At 39.9% G+C, this 17,847-nt stretch overlaps 1 protein-coding gene across 2 annotated transcripts in view; it reads right to left on the bottom strand.

Annotated features, from left to right (window-relative positions):
• PPP2R3A (protein phosphatase 2 regulatory subunit B''alpha) overlaps nt 1-17,847 on the bottom strand; it is a 128,662-nt gene that overhangs the window by 74,627 nt on the left and 36,188 nt on the right. Inside the window, exon 2 of one of the 2 annotated variants that reach the window (XM_084752357.1) lies at nt 14,720-17,141. In XM_084752357.1, the coding sequence (XP_084608483.1) occupies nt 14,720-16,711 (1,992 nt within the window). In that variant the 5' untranslated portion in view covers nt 16,712-17,141. Of the gene's footprint in view, nt 1-1,520; nt 1,941-14,719; nt 17,142-17,847 lie in introns of those variants that run through there. The other variant, XM_084752358.1, reaches the window with a different exon arrangement.

Genomic DNA, 17,847 nt, shown 5'->3' with positions numbered 1-17,847 from the left:
CACTGGTGCTAGTGGGTACTGACACACACTGAGGTCTCGAACAAGACCTTCAATGTTAACTGTGCATCTGTCCTGACAGACAAACACAGCATTCAGAACAAATACTGGCTGCCAAAGCTAACTGAATGGGCAAACATTTGATGACATACTATTCTGTTGTGTGTGTAAGTCTTAATACAAAACAATTGACTAATAAGAATGTATTTATTAATTCATTGGTTAATAAAGAAAATATCAAAAGAATGCATTTATTCTAAACTTTCAACTCTATTAATTTACTTGCAATTGTGTTACTAGAAGACACATAATTTAAACTTTAAAGTAGTATACTAAAATTGACTTTATAAACATAGATTAAAAAAATGTAATTTTTGCCTCATTTGCTGGCAGGCTTGACATATTTTCATATTTAAATAAAGCTAGTTTGGTCCAATATAGGACTAGAAAAAAAAAAGAATAAGCTGGAAAAAGTATCTCAATTCCTTCAGCTTTTCAGCATCATTACACTACTTAGTCATTCTGAACAGTCACTGATATCGTCACTGTAATATTTCCAATATTTGACCATTTTGATGCACAGAAAAAAAAAATCACATACCCCATCCCAAATCCAAAGTTTTTCTGGGTCAGAATAACTAAAATTATGAGTCCTTTCTGGAATTTGGATGGCTAGCATTTGTATAGTCTTTGATTTGTATTGTACTCCGCGTTAGGCAACTTGTGTGGCAAGAGAGACACTAGCCCTAGGATTTTAAGCAATGAAGCGGACTGCGTAGTCACTGCGGGCAGCAACCGGTATCAGCTTGCTAGGGAAGGCATTTGTTTAAAATTTAGAAGAAACTGCCATGCTTCATTACACATCCACAGTGTATCGGGGACATACACAGTTGTCTCTCTATCAAAACACCTCAGGGAGCTGTCAAGATGATGAAGTGGATAAAGGCACTTGCCACACAAGCCTGGCGACCAGTCTGATCCCCAGGGCCTATATAAAGGTGGAAGAGAGAACTGACTTTACCAAGTTGTTCTCTGATGCCTATATGCGTATTACGGTATATGTGCTCACATACATTATGCACACACACTAATAAGTGAAGGAAAAAATTCTGCTTTTATAAATATTATCAGGATCCGTATTCTTTTAGACAGACGTTCATTATAGCTATATCTTAATAAAATCTACTGATTTAAATTTACAAATAAGGAGTTTTCTACAGGAATTATAGTTTTCTAGTATTCTTGGTAAATACTTGGCAAGTTTATTTATTGTCTGCAAAACAGGATTCCCTCCATACAGGATAAAAATGTTAGCACTGTACTCCAGGCCCAGGGTTCTATTTTTAAACCCTCTGGAATCCCTCTGTAAATAGCTTTCTGCAAATAGCTGAACAGAGAACACAGATTAATTCCTTGACCTAATATCAAGATACAAGTGAGTAATAAAATTATTTGTGTGTTAGTTTACTGGGTAGTTTTATTAGTAATTAAAATATTTTAAAAGAAACACCCAAGTTTCAAACCTGTGTCTGCTGAAATGACTTCAGCCGCTTCTTAAACCGTGATGGGAGAACAAAGTCACAGCCCCTTGCTAGAAAAGCTAATTCTCCCCTTAAATCCGGGTCCCTTCGCAAAGATGTTTCCTTGATCATCATCTTTGGAAAGTGAATGTTTACTTTCCAAGCTGTCAGGTCACTTCTGAAGACAGTGTCGGTCTTGCCAGTAGAAAGATACTTTTTCTTCTTATCTCTCAAACAAATTACATTTAATCATTGTGTTCTCTCAGCCTCCTGGGACCACAATCCATGCTTGTCCGGACATGCAGCTGGTTCCCGAATACAGCCTGTGACTCCCAATATCTGCTCATAATATTCCAGTTAGAAACAGAGCCTGCAAAAGGGCCTATTGCTTCCTGTAGGTAGCGTTATGTGAAATTGACCTGTACATGTTGAGAATGCAGAGCCTTCTGGGAAAAGAAGGCACCCGCTACTCCAAGCACCACAATTAGAAACATTACAGTTGGACCTAAAAATAGCAACTTCTCAGATAATGCTAACTTCTGACACTCAGAACAGAGTGTCATCATACTTTATCCTCAGAGCAGGGTGAAAAAAAATATGTGGAGCATTTTTGTCTCTTGTTACTTGTTTACACAAAACAAAACAAATTAAGCTTCAAATTTGAAATTATTATTTCAAGATTAGTTGTTTATTATCTGAAGGGGAAGCAATTTTTCATTCCATACCCCCAAATCTCACCACCCAAAATATGACAGAAATAGTAATTTTCAACTGATAATTTACAAAAATATCTGTTGGTCTTAAAAGCAGACTATTCTAACCATTAAACATACTTTTGGAAGTGATTTGTATATAGTTTGAAAATTTAATATCAAAAGTGTTTTTAAGAAAGTGAAACAACCTAACATCCTAACAGAGAAACATCTGAGTGAATGAAACATGAATGAATGAAATTTTTACCAAACAAGGGTACAAAAGATGATCAAAAAGAATAACAGCACATTTTGAGCTTATAAGACTTTTGAGGAACTTTAGAGAAATAAAAATATTTCATTATTTTACCATATATTAAATATTGTCCTCATTTTAATATTTATAAGTAAATTATCAAAATGTTCTCTCATGTATATTTATATTTTGCTATTCATTTTTAATTAATCTCACCAATCAGGACTTTTTTTTACTTCTAGAAAATATAAAACACCATAAAGACTCTAAAAATGTGAGTGTGTGTGTGTGTGTGTGTGTGTGTGTGTGTGTGTATATACAATAAACAAATGTAAAAATTAAAATATTTAAGATACAAATTTCTATATGTAAATGTAGTTGCTTCTCTATTGACTATCAGGCTTAATCACATTCAGGCAAAAGAGCTAATATTTGTAAAATTTTATGAACTAATTATTAGTCAGTGGTGTCTAAACTCTCCAGGGCAAGTTCAATTATAAGTCATTCATTCATTCAAATATTTTACTGGTTACTATGTGCCAGATGCTGTGTTGGGCATGAAGACAGAGAAGATAATGAAGTTTCTTAGTTTCCCCTCTTTGCTTTGTAGGACAATGGTGAATTGAAAAACAAGACAACTAATCAGTCCAGGATGGACAGAAGTCTCCTTAGTGGCAGACTGAGCCCCCATCTTTTAATGATATGGATAGATGAGTGTGCCTAAGGCTGTGAGATGCTTTCCTTGCAGAAGGAATCTGCTGTACTTTTTTGACTGTACCTTTATATGCTGGACCAAATTCATACTCAGAATGAAGGGAGTCCTGTTCTTTACAAATGGTATTTTGATAGATACTAGAGTTTGACTGTGTTATATCTGTGGCCCTTCTTTCAAGAACAATGTTGCATTATGTTCATTTGGATAAATTGTGATTTGACAATTGATTTAAATAAAATATTTACTTCCCTTAAAAAATAAAAACAAACAAGAAATATTTACATATTTCATTTACTTCTTGTGTATTTCTGAAAATTTAAGGTCAGAACAACGGTTAAAAGTCCAAATGCTGGTGAGGTGTGGTGCCGAATGCCTTTAAACTCAGCACTTCGTGAGGCAGAGGCCGGTCAGCTAGACCTACATGATGAGACCTACCACCCACCCTGCTCCCCCCACAGAAGGCATGGGATTATAGCTGCTTGGTCTTAGTAAAGACTTGAGCATCTGACGTACAAGGAGTGCGCCCTGGAATACAGCACCTAAGAACGTTGTTTTTAGAGTGGCCTCTTCTTTATTAGGAAAGATGAAGTATTAGCAAACTTCAGTCCACACATCACCAAGCTCTATGATCTGCTTCCTTTCCTCATCATGACTATCCTGTCTGAAGACACAGGTAGTCCTGTCTGTACTATGTGCACCGTGAGTGTCCAGGACAACGATCACACTATAGGACATGAGAGACTAACTAGCACTTTCTACTGTGAGGATGACTGGGATTCTTCAGCTGGCAGTTGGAGATCTGGCTGCCAAGACTGGGGTTCCTTTCCTGTGGACCACTCCTCTAGAATAGGCATTCTTGGGTACTGGCTTCTTTTACCTTACATGGTTTAAGGCCTTGAATATAGCAGCATGTACGAGTACTTTGTTCATTTTTATGGTTAAATAACAGCCCATTGTTTGCACATTTGGGCTGTTTCTACTTTTGGGCTATTACAAAAAATATATCAAGAGAGATGATCTCAAATTCAGAAAGATTATCTCTCTTGCCCAAAAATCCTTGTTCTAGAGCATGGTTTTCAACCTGTTGGTCGTGATCCCTTTAGGTGTCAAATGACCCTTTCACAGGGGTCACCTAGGACCATTGGAAAACAGATACTCACATTACTATTCGTAATAGTAGCAAAATTACAGTTACGAAGTAGCCAACAAAGTAATCTATGGTTGGAGGTCACCACACGATGAGGAACTGTATTAAAGGGTCACCACAATAGGGAAGCTGAGAAGCACTCAAGGAAGAGACACAAAATGACAAGTTCCTTAGTGAGGGCTTTGTGGGTTTCCTGGCAGAGGCATATGCAAGAGAGGATGGCCTTTGTTGCTAAGACCCTAAAAATAAAGCATTTCTTTGAGATAGTCTCCTGTATCTCAAGGAAGGAAAAAAGCAAGGAAAAAAACCATTCCCTTCCTATGTCATAAAAGGCTCTATGGAACCAGGAGAACAGTACTAAGTTTGGAGGAACAGATATGCACCAAAGGAAGGTAAGTAAGTAAAGGGGAATAAAACTGTATGTGAGTCCCAACACATTCCCTGTCATAGAATTCATCCTATAAGGCTTAGTCTGAAACTCAGAATTGTTTTAAAAACAATTTTCTAATCTTATAATTCTCTGACCTTCTCTCTTTGGAAAGTAAGACAGTGATATATAACCTTAATTATCTCTGGAAAAGATTCAGCTTTGGGCAATGTATTAAGAATGGGCTGCTTTAAAAAAAAATGGAAGATTGAGTGAAAAACTAAGTCACTTACTTTGATTTACATATTAATGCCAAACAGTATTGTATGTGCAATGTGCAATGCTAGGGGCTGCGCTTGTGGCTTAGTGGTAGAGTGCTTCCCTAGAATGCACAAGGCCCTGGACTGGAGAAAGACACACACACACACACACACACACACACACACACACACACACACACACACCAAACAAACAAAAAAAGAGACCACAAAAACACACAAAACCCCCAAGCCAACCAACCAACACTCCTGCCACCAAAATGATGTTTGTTGCTTATAAACAATGTTATGCCAGAATAAGTCAAGCCTTTTTTTTTGTACACTTAGCAATTTACAGTCACTCACTAGCCTCAGTGAAAATGGTTATGGAGACCAAGATAACATTTGCCAAGCACTTCCAGTTAGGAAGGCTGTTGGGATGATCCAGGCAGCAAAAACTGTACAAATCTGCATAATAGAAACACAATGCTGCAAGGCCAGGGAATCAGCTTAGGTGTTGAGAATCCATGTGGTGGTGTCAGAAGCAATTGCAGAAAGACAGCAGAGAGTGGGTCAAAAGGATTCTGCTCAGAAGACACCAGAGGAAAGAAGTTATATAGATGAGAGGAGGCTGTGGTAGATCAGCACTATACTGTTGAGTAACAAAAGGAAGCTGGCTGTTTTGGGGAAAATTAAACATTAATTCAACCTGGCCATGGTAGCACACACGTGTTGTTTCAGCTGCCAGGAAGCTGGAGCAAGAGCACCACGAGGGTGAGGCCTGGCTGTGCTACGTGAGCTCAAAGCCTGGGCAACTTAGTGAGACCCTATCTCAAAACAAGACAAACAAGCCCCCACCGTCAGCAAAGGAACAGGTTTCCATTTCACTGACACTTTAAACAGATGCAGGCAGGCAGGCAGGAAAGAGGTGGAGAGGAGACAATATGGATTTTAAAAAAACCTTTTTTTGGATAGAGGGACTCACTGTGTAGCTCTGGCTGGCCTGGAACTTACTATGTAGACCAGGCTGACTTTGAACTAAGAGAGATGTGCCTTCCACTATGTACAGAGAGCTGGGATCAAAGGTGTGTACCACACATCCAGCCCAAGACTGGTTATCAGGTGTATGTATGAGCACATTATCCATAGCTATACCACTGCAAAAAATGTTTCCCTTCACCCACCAACCACTAACTGCACCCAAGTACTCAGGGGATAACATGATCTTTGGAACCTAGGATGAGAGTTAAATTCACCTGCATCAAAACAAGGCTGGGAGTGGTGGTAAAGAGTGTACTAAGGACAACAAGCACTGCTTGTGGACAAGAGCTGGCGGAGCCATAAGGATGTCAAAGCACGGTGGGCTTCAAGAGAAGATCTGTGAGAGGAGACTGCATCATCACTTTTAGCCTAAAGTCAGCATTGTTTTCTGGGACTCTCAGAGGAAATAGAAGGACTCTGATTCATAACTTGCAATTGTTATGAAGTGGAGAAACTTAGGGCACAGAATAAATAAGCTTGTAATCAATACAGACAATTTTATGTACTTTCTATAGATGGTCATATTAGGAAAGACTTTTGGGAGTTCAAGCCTGGATGTAATACTAGAATCTTCTGAAGAACTTTGAAAAAATTATATTGATTGATTGACTCATTGGTTTTCAAGACAGGGTTTCTCTGTGTAGGCCTGGTTGTCCTGGAACTCAGAGATCCGCCTGACTCTGCCTCCCAAGTGCTGGAATTAATGAAAACACTACAGATGTATACAAAGCCTCTAAAAAAGTTGAACCTTGTTAATAAATGCCTCAAATATATATTGGGCCACACAGGTTAGAGTTTGCCAATGTCACACAAACTAGAGTCACTTGATATGAGGGACCTTCAGTTGAGAATTGCTTTCATCAGACTGGCTTTTAGGCAAGCGTGTAGGGTGTTTTCTTGATTAATAGGCCCCTGTGGGCAGTTCGATCCTTGGGCAAGAGCTCCAGGGTTGTATATGAAAGTGGATAGCATGTCAGTAAGCCACATTCCCCTGTGGCCTCTGCTTCAGTGCCTGCCTCTAGGTTCCTGCTTGAGCTCTGTCCCTGGAGTCCCTGGATGCTGGATTCTAACATTTACGATGTAAAAATACCTTTCCTCCCCAGTTGGTTGTAGTTAATGTTTATTATAGCAACAGAAACCAAACTAGCACATGGGTGCTCACTGAGTGTCTGCTACTGATATAGGTTTTGGTGTATAGTGAGTATACAAAACCAATGTGCTAGCTGTAAATAATCTTCACCACATTCCTGAAATCTGTGCTTGGCAATGTACTGACAATAGTTTCAAATTATAAAACTAATTAAAATCAGGTTAAGATTTTGACTTGTACTTCTCCCCTCCATTTTTCCTTCCAGTGCTAGGAATGGACACACTAGACAAGCACTGAACAACTTGCTGAGCCCAACTGTACTTTTTAAATCTAGGCATGCTAAGTTGTCAGGCTTCAGTAGATTTACAGTTTTGACACTTTTATTAAAGTTAAATTTTAAAATGTTTATAAAAGGAGGCTAGGCCGGGCGTGGTGGCACACGCCTTTAATCCCAGCACTTGGGAGGCAGAGGCAGGCGGATCGCTGTGAGTTCGAGGCCAGCCTGGTCTACAAAGCGAGTTCAGGACAGCCAAGGCTACACAGAGAAACTCTGTCTCAAAAAACCAAATAATAATAATAATAATAATAATAATAATAATAATAATAAATAAAAAATAAAAGGAGGCTAGGGCTTATTTTTTAACCTTTGAGTTATGATTAACATGCTGTTGCCCCATTAAGCTAAAGAGGCCCAAGATGGCTGTGATGCCATCTGCTGGTAGCAATGAAGTAGTATTAAGGTATGATTTAATGGGGCTGGGGAGACAGTCAGTCAGTCCAGCACCTGCAGTACCAGCGTGAGGACCTGAGCTCAGCTCTCCAGCACCCACATAAAAGCTGGACGGGACATGGTGGTGTGACTACAACACTAGTGCTGCTACATCGGGGGCAGAGAACTCACTAGCGAGCTAGTCTAGTGAATCAGTGAGCTCTGGGTTCCATGAGATCTCATCTAAAAAATAAGGTGGGAAGAGATAAAGAAGATACCAGATGCTGACCTTTGGTTTCCACATGCACATGCAAACCCCCAACACACACGCACACTCTAACACACACAGACACACACAGACACAGACACACACACGCACACACACGCGTGTGCGCTCACAGAGTATTACCTAAGTATGTAAATCTTTTTAGTACTTACTTTTTAATAAAACTATGCCATTATCCTCCACATTAAATATTAAAAATAGCCTCAGCATAGTAATTTATTTATAATTATTTAACCTTGGCAGACAGTAGCTAGATCACCCTCCCTTCTCTGTGGGCTGTTGTTAGTCGTGTTTGACTCCCTTGCATAGTCATCTGCATTTATCAGCTATTCTTGAACCTACAAAGTTACTTCCTGTTATATAGAGGCTTTATAGAAAAGCATATCCTCAAGTGTCATGTGTTAGCCAGTGACTGTGTGTGAGTGCCATTGTGACAGGTGCGGGGCTGAGGGAGGGAAGATTAGGGAAAACAGCTATCCGTGTTACTCTGGGCAAAAATCTACTTTTGAAAACTGTCTTTCCTGGGCCGGGCATGGTGGTGCACACTTTTAATCCCAGCACTCGGGAGGCAGAGGCAGGCAGATCACTGAGAGTTCGAGGACAGTGTGGTCCACAAAGCTAGTCCAGGACAGCCAAGGATACACAGAAACCCTGTCTCGAAAAACAAAAACAAACAAACAAACAAACAAACAAAAGGTCTCTCCTGTCTCAGATGCTAAAGTTGCTCAACAAAGCAGAAAAGCAGAACACTGAACAGTATCAAAACTTGGCTCTGTAGATTTACTGTGAAATCCTATCCAGACAGGAGTCAACAAACTATCTCTATAAATGCCCATGCAGTAAATAAATACTGTAGGCTTAAGGATCTCTGCCACAACTACAGATTAGCAGGTAGAACACACAAAAGCAGCCATAGATTATTTAATGAGCAGGCGTGGTTATGGTCCTGGCAGCAGCAGGGTGGATTTAGCCCAAGGGCCTTAAGTGGCTGACCCCTGGTGTATGCCAACATCCACTTTCTGAATATCCTCTTAGGATTTTCTTTTTGGCTTTCTTTCACAACAGCAGCTTGAATTTCATTTTTATCTGGTCAACACATACTCTTGGAAAATTATTTTGAATACATATTAAAACATTAATGATAGGTAACACTGTCAACTCCATCCTTTTATATATCATCATCAGTGTCATTAACTGCCTACATGGCCATTAATTAAAATGCTTTCAATAACTGGACGGTTTTCAGCTGTCTAAAACAACAACAGCAACAGCAGCAGCAGCAGCAACAATAACAACAATGACATAATTTTCAAATTGTTCTTTAAAGAAATCACAGGCCAACCACGGTTGCACATTTTTATTATATATATATATATATATATATATATATATATATATATATATATATATATTAGTACTTAGGGGACTAAGACATGAGCAGGACACGTTCTAGGCTAGCCTGACATATACAGCAAGACTGACTGGGAAAAAAAACCAAAAAGGCTGGGAATGTAGCTTATCAGCAGAAAGCCTGGATAGTTTATGCAAGAAAACAAACAAATAGACCAATAAAACAGAACAACAGAAAACCTATGGAAAGCAGAATTGTATGAAAGCATGCAGCAGTAGATAATCTCAGAATAGTAGAAACTTCTGGAAAAAGGAGAAACTAGCAAAGGAGGGGTAAGGGGGCAGGGCTCTTTCTGACATGGACTCTCTTACCTATAAGTTTTACTGTATCTAAGATAATTTTTGAAAGATCAAGATGCTAATGAAAACACTAAACAGTCAGGTCTGGTAGCAGGCCTGTAACTACACCTGTCCAGGGAGCTAGTGCAAGAGGATTGCAAGTTCAAGGCCTGCCTGAGCACAGACGGTGCTTAAGACAGACTCTGTCTAGACTAAGAAACAGTAACAAAAATGAGTAACCAAATCAAACAGAAACCGCCATTGCAAAAGTCTGAAACAAATCCCTGAGACCTGACAAGGCTCAGTGGTAGGTGATAAGAGCACTTTTAAAAAATTCACTATACTTTCTATTTGCTAAAAAACAAGAGCTGACAAATTATAGTTCATGGGCTAAATCTGATTCAGTGTCTGTTTTTGGCTCTAAGATTAGTCTAACATTTTGTCTGTGTGGTACGTGTGGCATATGTGTGTATGTACACATGAGTGAGGGTGTGTGTGTTTCCATGTGAGCATATGTGGAGGCCAGAGGAAGATGACAACTGTCTTACTTTATCTTGAGACAGAGGCTCTCACAGACTTTAAGCTCACCATTTTGGCTAGGCTGGTGGGCTAGTGAGCTGGCTCCCAGGATCTGCTGCTCTGTGACCCACATCATGGTTATAGACATGTACCGCCACACCAGACTTTCTATGTGAGTGCTAATGAGGTCCTCATTGGAGGGGACAGAGCTCCACAAGAAGACCAACAGAGCCAACTAACTGGTGCTCAGAGGGGCTTGTGGAGACTGAAGCACCAACCAAGGACTGTCCAGGCCTCCTACAAAGACGTAGCGATGGGCAGCTCAGGCTTCATGTAGGTTCTCTGGTGAGGGGGCGGGCGCTTTCTGACATGGACTCTGTTACCAGCTTTTCGATTACTCCCCCCTGGCTGGACTGCCTTGCCAGGCCACAGGGGAAGAGAACATGCTCAGTCCTGGTTCTGCTTGATGAGCTGGGGTGGAAGGCATTGGGGGGGGCTCCCCTTTTCTCAGGAATAGGGAAGGGGGATGAGGAAGAGGGAGGGAGGATGGGACTAGGAGGTGAGGAGGGATGGGGCTACCACCAGGATATGAAGTGAATAAATAAAATTGTAAAAAGTTAAACCAAACCAAACCAAACCAAACCAAACCAAACCAAACCAAAGGTCCTCATGATTGTACAGGAAACTTACCAACTGAACCATCTTTCCAGACCCTAGTTTAACATTTTTAAAGGATTGTTTAAGTGCGCGCGCGCACACACACACACACACACAAGATAACAATAATTCCATCACATACAATGCCTAAAATATTTACTGTCTAGCGTTTCATAGCAAAGGGCAGCCAATTCCTGTCTTAAAGCAATTAATGGGAAGAAGATTAAAAGAGGAAGGACAAGCCACTAACCAAGCAAGGAGATACGGCCTATTGCACAAAGCCATCAAGCAGAAATCTCATAACATTCTATTCTAGTTTTTGATATTGGAATTTTTTAAAATAATGTTTTAAGATGGTATCTTAAATCACATTCTGATTCCAGTCCACATTTTAAAAGAGACAAAAGAAAACAAGAGAGAGAGAGAGAGAGAGAGAAAAAAAAAAACCCAACCAACGAAACAAACAACCCCCGCCCCCCCAAAAAAGAAAAGAAAAACAACAACGTAGGAAGGTCATTTAGTGCCTGGCTTCTGTGTTAGGTTGAGGATGTCACCAGGGGCCTATGCCAAGATTGGGAGGATTATCCGTACCCACTCTCTGTCTCCTTTTTTCCCATAGGAGACAATATAGGAAGAGATCTTAATAAACATTCAAAATGTGGCACCACAATAAGAGTTTCTGGTTATAGTGGTTGTGAAAAATTATAATAGATTATCAGAGAATGTGGACATTGCTCACTTAGTAGGCAGATTATTGAGAAAATATATCTAAATGTTTTATATTTAAGTTAGCTTACAATAACTGCAGCTCTTAGGAGATCATTAGCATTTTGAGGTTACAACATAGGTATTTTTGTCCTTTATAACATGTTAAACACATCAGTAGTGTTTTGAATATGAAAACCTTTTTATTTTTCTTTTGTAACTAATTTATTCAATTTCTCTCCCAGTGATGACCCAATTTAACTAAAGATAGTATTTGTTTTGTTTTTTTGTTTTTCGAGACAGGGTTTCTCTGTGTAGTCTTGGCTGTCCTGGACTCACTTTGTAGACCAGGTCATTCTTGAACTCACAGAGACCCACCTGCCTCTGCCTCCCGGAATGCTGGGATTAAAGGCCTGTGCCACCAAGCCTGGCTAACTAAAGATATTATTAATAGGGACTTAGAAGCTGTACTTGCTAAAATCACTGACTCTTCATTTGGGTGTACATGACACAAAGGATGATTAAGAACATGGCGTTTTTTTGTACCTATTTCCTTTGCTATCCTAAAATTTGGGTCAGATTCTTGTTCAACTCTGCACATAAGTATGCAAACGCACCCACCACTCCAAGTTAGAGTAAGACTAGACTATGGAAGTGGCATCTGGACAGGCATCTCCAGTCTTTGCTCTAAGCTCAAAGGAACTAATTCCATTTTCCTTTTTCTGACTTGTATTCCAGGAAGAAATGATCTGATAGATAAATATCCCATGAGAAGAACTAAACTACCTCCACAGGCAATAACAACTTTCCTTGTGACCAAAGAGCAGAGCTTACCATCTAAAGATAATGGCCAGCCTGACCACGGTTTGCATAAGACTGACTGCTTTGCTAGGCTCTGCAAACTCTCAGTTATGCAAACCTTTAACCTTTGTCTCTGTTCCCTTTTCTAGAAATTTAAAAGTGCTGCCAGCTCTCTGAAGACACTGCCCCTTTTCTCCTGGTATGGCCACAGTGCTTTTATAAAAACTCCTTTCCTACCTTCATCACTATCACCTTGGACTGGATTTGGAAGCAGTGGCTAGACCTGGTCCCTTGGGACTCTCAGAGTTGGGCTTTTTCTCTAAAACTAACATTATCAACATTTGCAAATGAATAAATGAGACTCACAGAGTTCCCATAAATGCTCAGTGAGCAACTGAGCAAAATCTTCATTTAATAACTAAGTATGTTCTATATTGTTGTAAATTTTAATGGTTCTGGAAACTAAAAATGTGCACACAGAACAATGGCCATAAATGTGTAGCAGGTAGAATTATTCACCGGATCACAATTCACCTTTTTGTTCTGTCAAATAATCTCCTTCGTGCCCACTCCAGCTGGGTATCACATGATAGGCAAGGGCTCTATCACTGAGCCATCTCCCTAGGTTTTGTCTTCTTGAGACAAGGTCTTTCTAGGGAGTTTGAGTCAGTCTTCAAGTCACTATATAGTCCACACTGGCCTTGAACTCATGGAGTTTGAGACAGTCTTCAAGTCACTATATAGTCCACACTGGCCTTGAACTCATGGAGTTTGAGACAGTCTTCAAGTCACTATATAGTCCACGCTGGCCTTGAACTCAAGGTTCTCCTGCTTTTTTCCTTTCTTAAAAAAACAATTAAAGTGAGCCCAGGACAGCCAGGGCTAGACAGAGAAACCTTGTCTTGGAAACAACAACAACAACAACAACAACAACAACAACAACAACAAATCAATATAATTTCATGTGCATTGGTGTGAGGGTGTCAGATTTCCTGGAACTGGAGTTAGACAGTTGTGAGCTGCCATGTGGGTGCTCGGAATTAAACCTGGGTCCTCGGGAAGAGCAGCTAGTGCTCTAACCACTGAGTCATCTCTCTAACCCACACTTTTACATCCTTAATTCTGAGATTACAGCTGTACCACAATGCTCAGAACAAATGAAGTCGTAAAAATTATATATTGGGCTGGATAGATGCCTCGGTAATTAAGAATGCATTTCCCCAGAGAGCACAAGTTTAATGCTCAGCATTCATATTGGGCACCTTCCAACTTCCTGTAATTCTGACTCCAAGGGAGCCAGTAGCCTTTTCTGACTTCTGCAGGCACTGTACTCATGTATATCCATACATGTACACTTAAAATTAAAATTTTGCTGGGTGCTGTGGCACAGTCTGTAATCCCAGCACTCAGGGGCAGAGGCGAGTAGAATCTACGCGTTCTAGGCCAGCCGAGGCTATATAAGAGGCTTTGTACCAAAAAGAAAAAACTAAAAATCCTTTAAAATATACTTAAAATAAAAATGTATTATTATGTACGTGTGCATAATGTGCAGGTGTCAGGAGACAACTTGTGGAGTTAGTTCTTTCCTTTTATCATCACATGGGTCTCAGATGCTGAACTAAGCCTGCACAGAAAGCCGTGCCTCTCTGAGTCATCTTGCTGGGCCCCCAAAAATTTTTAACAAGGTTAAAATAATATTTTAATATTTTAATGACAGGGTCTTGTTATGTACCTCTGGCTGTCCTGGAACTCATTATGTAGATCAGGCTGGCCTTGAACTTACAGAGATCCAGGTGCCTGCCTCCCAAGTGCTAGGGTGAGCCATTATGCCTGACATTAACTTTATTTTTTAACTTGGCCACATAAGTGCTATCTCTAAAATTCAACTTTCAAAAATTATGTAACGTTGCTCATGCCTTTAATCCCAGTATTCAGGAGGCAGAGGCAGGTGGGTCTCTCTGAGTTTGAGGCCAGCCTGGTCTACAAAGGAAGTCCATAAGTGTATTAATTCTTTTTATATAGAGATAGGTACTAAGGCTATGTGACTTTCTTTTTGCTGCAGAACTTAGAAGGAATATATGGAGTGCAGTGCATGGACAGGACAGATGAAAGCAATGTTTGGTTCAAATCCGTTGCTTCTTTTCAACTGAACTGAGATCATTCCTAGCACAGAACTTAAAATGACTAAGAAAAGTAGTTTCTATTTATATATTTTACAAACAATACCCTGTATTTGGAAAATTCTCAGAACTCAAGATACTTGGATCTTACCTTGATCACCTCCGGTGTCTGCTGAATCAAAACAACTGAAGTACTATCTTTGGCTTTCTCACCAACAGGGCTCCTACAGACTGATGGGGTGGCCTGGGAGGAAGTTGTCAAGGTTTCCTGTAGAATTTGCATCATTTCCTTTTCTTGTGATAGGCTCCCTCTGCCTGACTTGCATTCAACTAGTTCTTGAGCAAAGTCTTCAATGCTTTCCAGAATTCGAAGCAAGAGGGCTCGGTCTTCTTCCTCTATTTTGTGTCCATTGTTTTCAATAATCTTTGTAAGACAAGAAGGTGCGACTTTTTCAGTAGGTGAAGAGACTATAGGTTTAGGTTCAAGATCTGCATGGGTCTGACCAGTCACATGACTATGACTGTTTAGAGAGCTGATGCTTTTACCCTTGGCCAGAGGTTCCCCTAGAGAGGTCTCCATCTTCTGTGAAAATGATTCCAAATCCATTAACAGTTTGTCTATCTCTTCTTGACTGTTAGGATTCAGAACGTGTCTCTGGTTTCCCAGTTCTATGGTGGGAACTTCTAATTTAGATTCTTCCTTAGGTAGATGAACCATCATCGGCTTTTCAATCATCTTACCAATTTCATTTTGCACTGAGGCAGGACATTTTTTAAGAAGAGTGTCATGGTCTGAAAATTCTTTATGTTCATTTGCCTTTACCGGCTCTTGACCTTGTCTGTTCTCTGCTTTTTGCCCTTGATCTAATGATGACTTCTTTCCATCTGACTCTTCTTCAATATAAAGAGTTTCGATCAAGTGACCAGAAGAAACACTCCCTAAATGATTCCTGGTTAATGATGGTGGCTGAAGTGGCACATGTTTTGGAGTTCCAGAATCTTTTGCCTCCAAGCTACACAAGGAATTTGTGTTGTTTGGAGTGGCTTTAACAGTGTCTTTTTGTTTAAAATTATGCTTTTCATCTTGTAATTCAACAGTCTGAAACTGTCCAGAATCAAGGGCCGAGAGGTGGACAATATCCTCATATTTGGGGGGCTGTTCAGTCCCATATAATGGGGAGAATGGAGTCAGTTGTAAGTTAGGTATATTATTGACAAATTCTGTTAAATCTATGGTCTCGTTATTCCCAGACTGCATAAATTCGAATGGCAACTTTCTCAGGTAGTATGCTAACCTGGTCATTACATTCATATAGACAGTTTCAGAGTTAGGAACTGCATCACTGCCACTTCCTTCATTGATGCTACTGCCTGACTTTTTCTTTATGCATTGTTTAATAATGTCTGTACATTTTTTCAAATCTTCAGAGCATTTCAGTAAGATGTCCAAACACATTTTTATGTCTGTCCCAGGAGAAAAATGATCTATTTTATGTTTTTCCAAAATCTGAGTAACTAGGTCTTCTTCAGAAAAGTTCTGAGAAAACATGGAAGTCAGATTTGTATCAAATGAATTTCTATGAGATAAAGATTTTTCCTCAACTGAGGAACTCCGGAGTAAGCCAAAGGATGGAGAGGTCCCATCATTATTATAATGGCCACAGAGTAAGTCAAAATCAACTGATCTTCTATTAAATGAGTCAGATTTAACTTTCCTTCCTTTTTTATAAGCTGCATGGTTTGAATTTCTGAGTCTTTCAAGGGAAAATTCCTTTATTTTCCCACTGGCAAAGCTGATCGCTTCTCCTGCAATATCCTTTACGTTACAGGTATTTTGAAATGTAGATGCTCTCTTGGCCCTGGGTATGCCTGTGAGGGCTTGATGAGGATAGTCTTCAGCTGAGGAAAGCCCATTTTCATGGGGCAGAAACACAGAGTTCAGATCCACATCTTTGAACTGAGACACAGGGATATGCAAGAGGTCTGCGCAAACACTATGATGCACCACAATGCAGTCTATTCCATGTGTGAAGGTATGGCAGGTTCCAGTGCAATAATGTATGGCTTGTTCAAATCGTCGGTCTATCACCACACTGCTATAATGGTTCACAGTGCTAACCACAAGTCTGTAAGTTGCTGCCATAATATCAAACTCACTCAATGGTAGGACTTGGAACTTTATAGAATTTGCTTCAAGAAAAATTTCCTAAATGATACTTCACTGAAAAAAATATTTAATGACAATGTTCAGTGGTTTCTTGCAAAATATAGTAACCCTTTTCATGAAGGGAAATCTTTAAATTTGAGGTTTGGTAACTATCAATACACAGTAGCTGCTGCACATGTATGCTTAATAACTTAAATATTGTACATTTTAGTTTTATTTAGTAACATGATACTACAGGATTATTTTATGGAGGAGTATATTCTTTTAATTCTTCAGTGGTTCTATAACATGAAGATTTGTTGCCATAAACTGTCATATAAATCTTAGTTGGTGGTACAGGAGTGCTGTGATGACTGAGTCCTCCAAAGCCTTAAGTGATCCATTTTTCAGTAAGCGACAGAGAAACCTAGAATAAAAGAAGAAAATAATTACACACATGTAGTTAATCAATGATCTCTAGTCTCCATCATGTCACTGGTTGCTGATATTTAATATAGCCCTTGTTTTGCTATATTCTATACTCAGTGCTTCAAGCAGTCTGCCTTCTCATATGTGCCCAAATGAGATTTCCCATATTCCTCTTCTTGCCTCCTTATATGACAATAACATGCTTATATCTAGACAGTTTTCTCATCCTCATGGCTCTCCTCATGGATCAAGAATGGGCTTCTGCTCTCATGGTTTACACTCACTTATAATTGGGCACTAGCCCAAAAGGCACGTCCCATGAAAGTGTCCACTTACCAGGAGATTGGGACAGATGTGAGGACATCCTACTGAGACTCTAGGTAAGAGAAATATAAGAGATGGGGAAATAGAAGGATCCAGAGGGTCCTAGAAACTTACAAGAAGAACATCGTGATGGGTGGATCGGGGCCCAGAGGGGTCTGCTCAAACTATTGCACTAACCAAGGACAATACAATAGTAAACATCGGACCCCTACTCTGATCTAGCCAATGGACAGGACATTCTCCACAGTTATGTGGAGAGCAGGGACTGACTCTGACATGAACTCTGGTGCTCCATATTTGACCACCTCCCCTTGGTTGGGAGGCCTGATGGCACTCAAAGAAAGAATAAGCAGGCTACCAAGATGAGACTTGATAGCCTG

The sequence above is a fragment of the Acomys minous genome (assembly GCF_964271855.1).
Source record: "Acomys minous genome assembly, chromosome: 13".
NCBI classification, from domain to species: Eukaryota; Metazoa; Chordata; class Mammalia; order Rodentia; family Muridae; genus Acomys; species Acomys minous.
The sequence above is the reverse complement of the archived record's forward strand: the minus strand, read 5'-3'. Positions and strand labels throughout refer to the sequence as shown.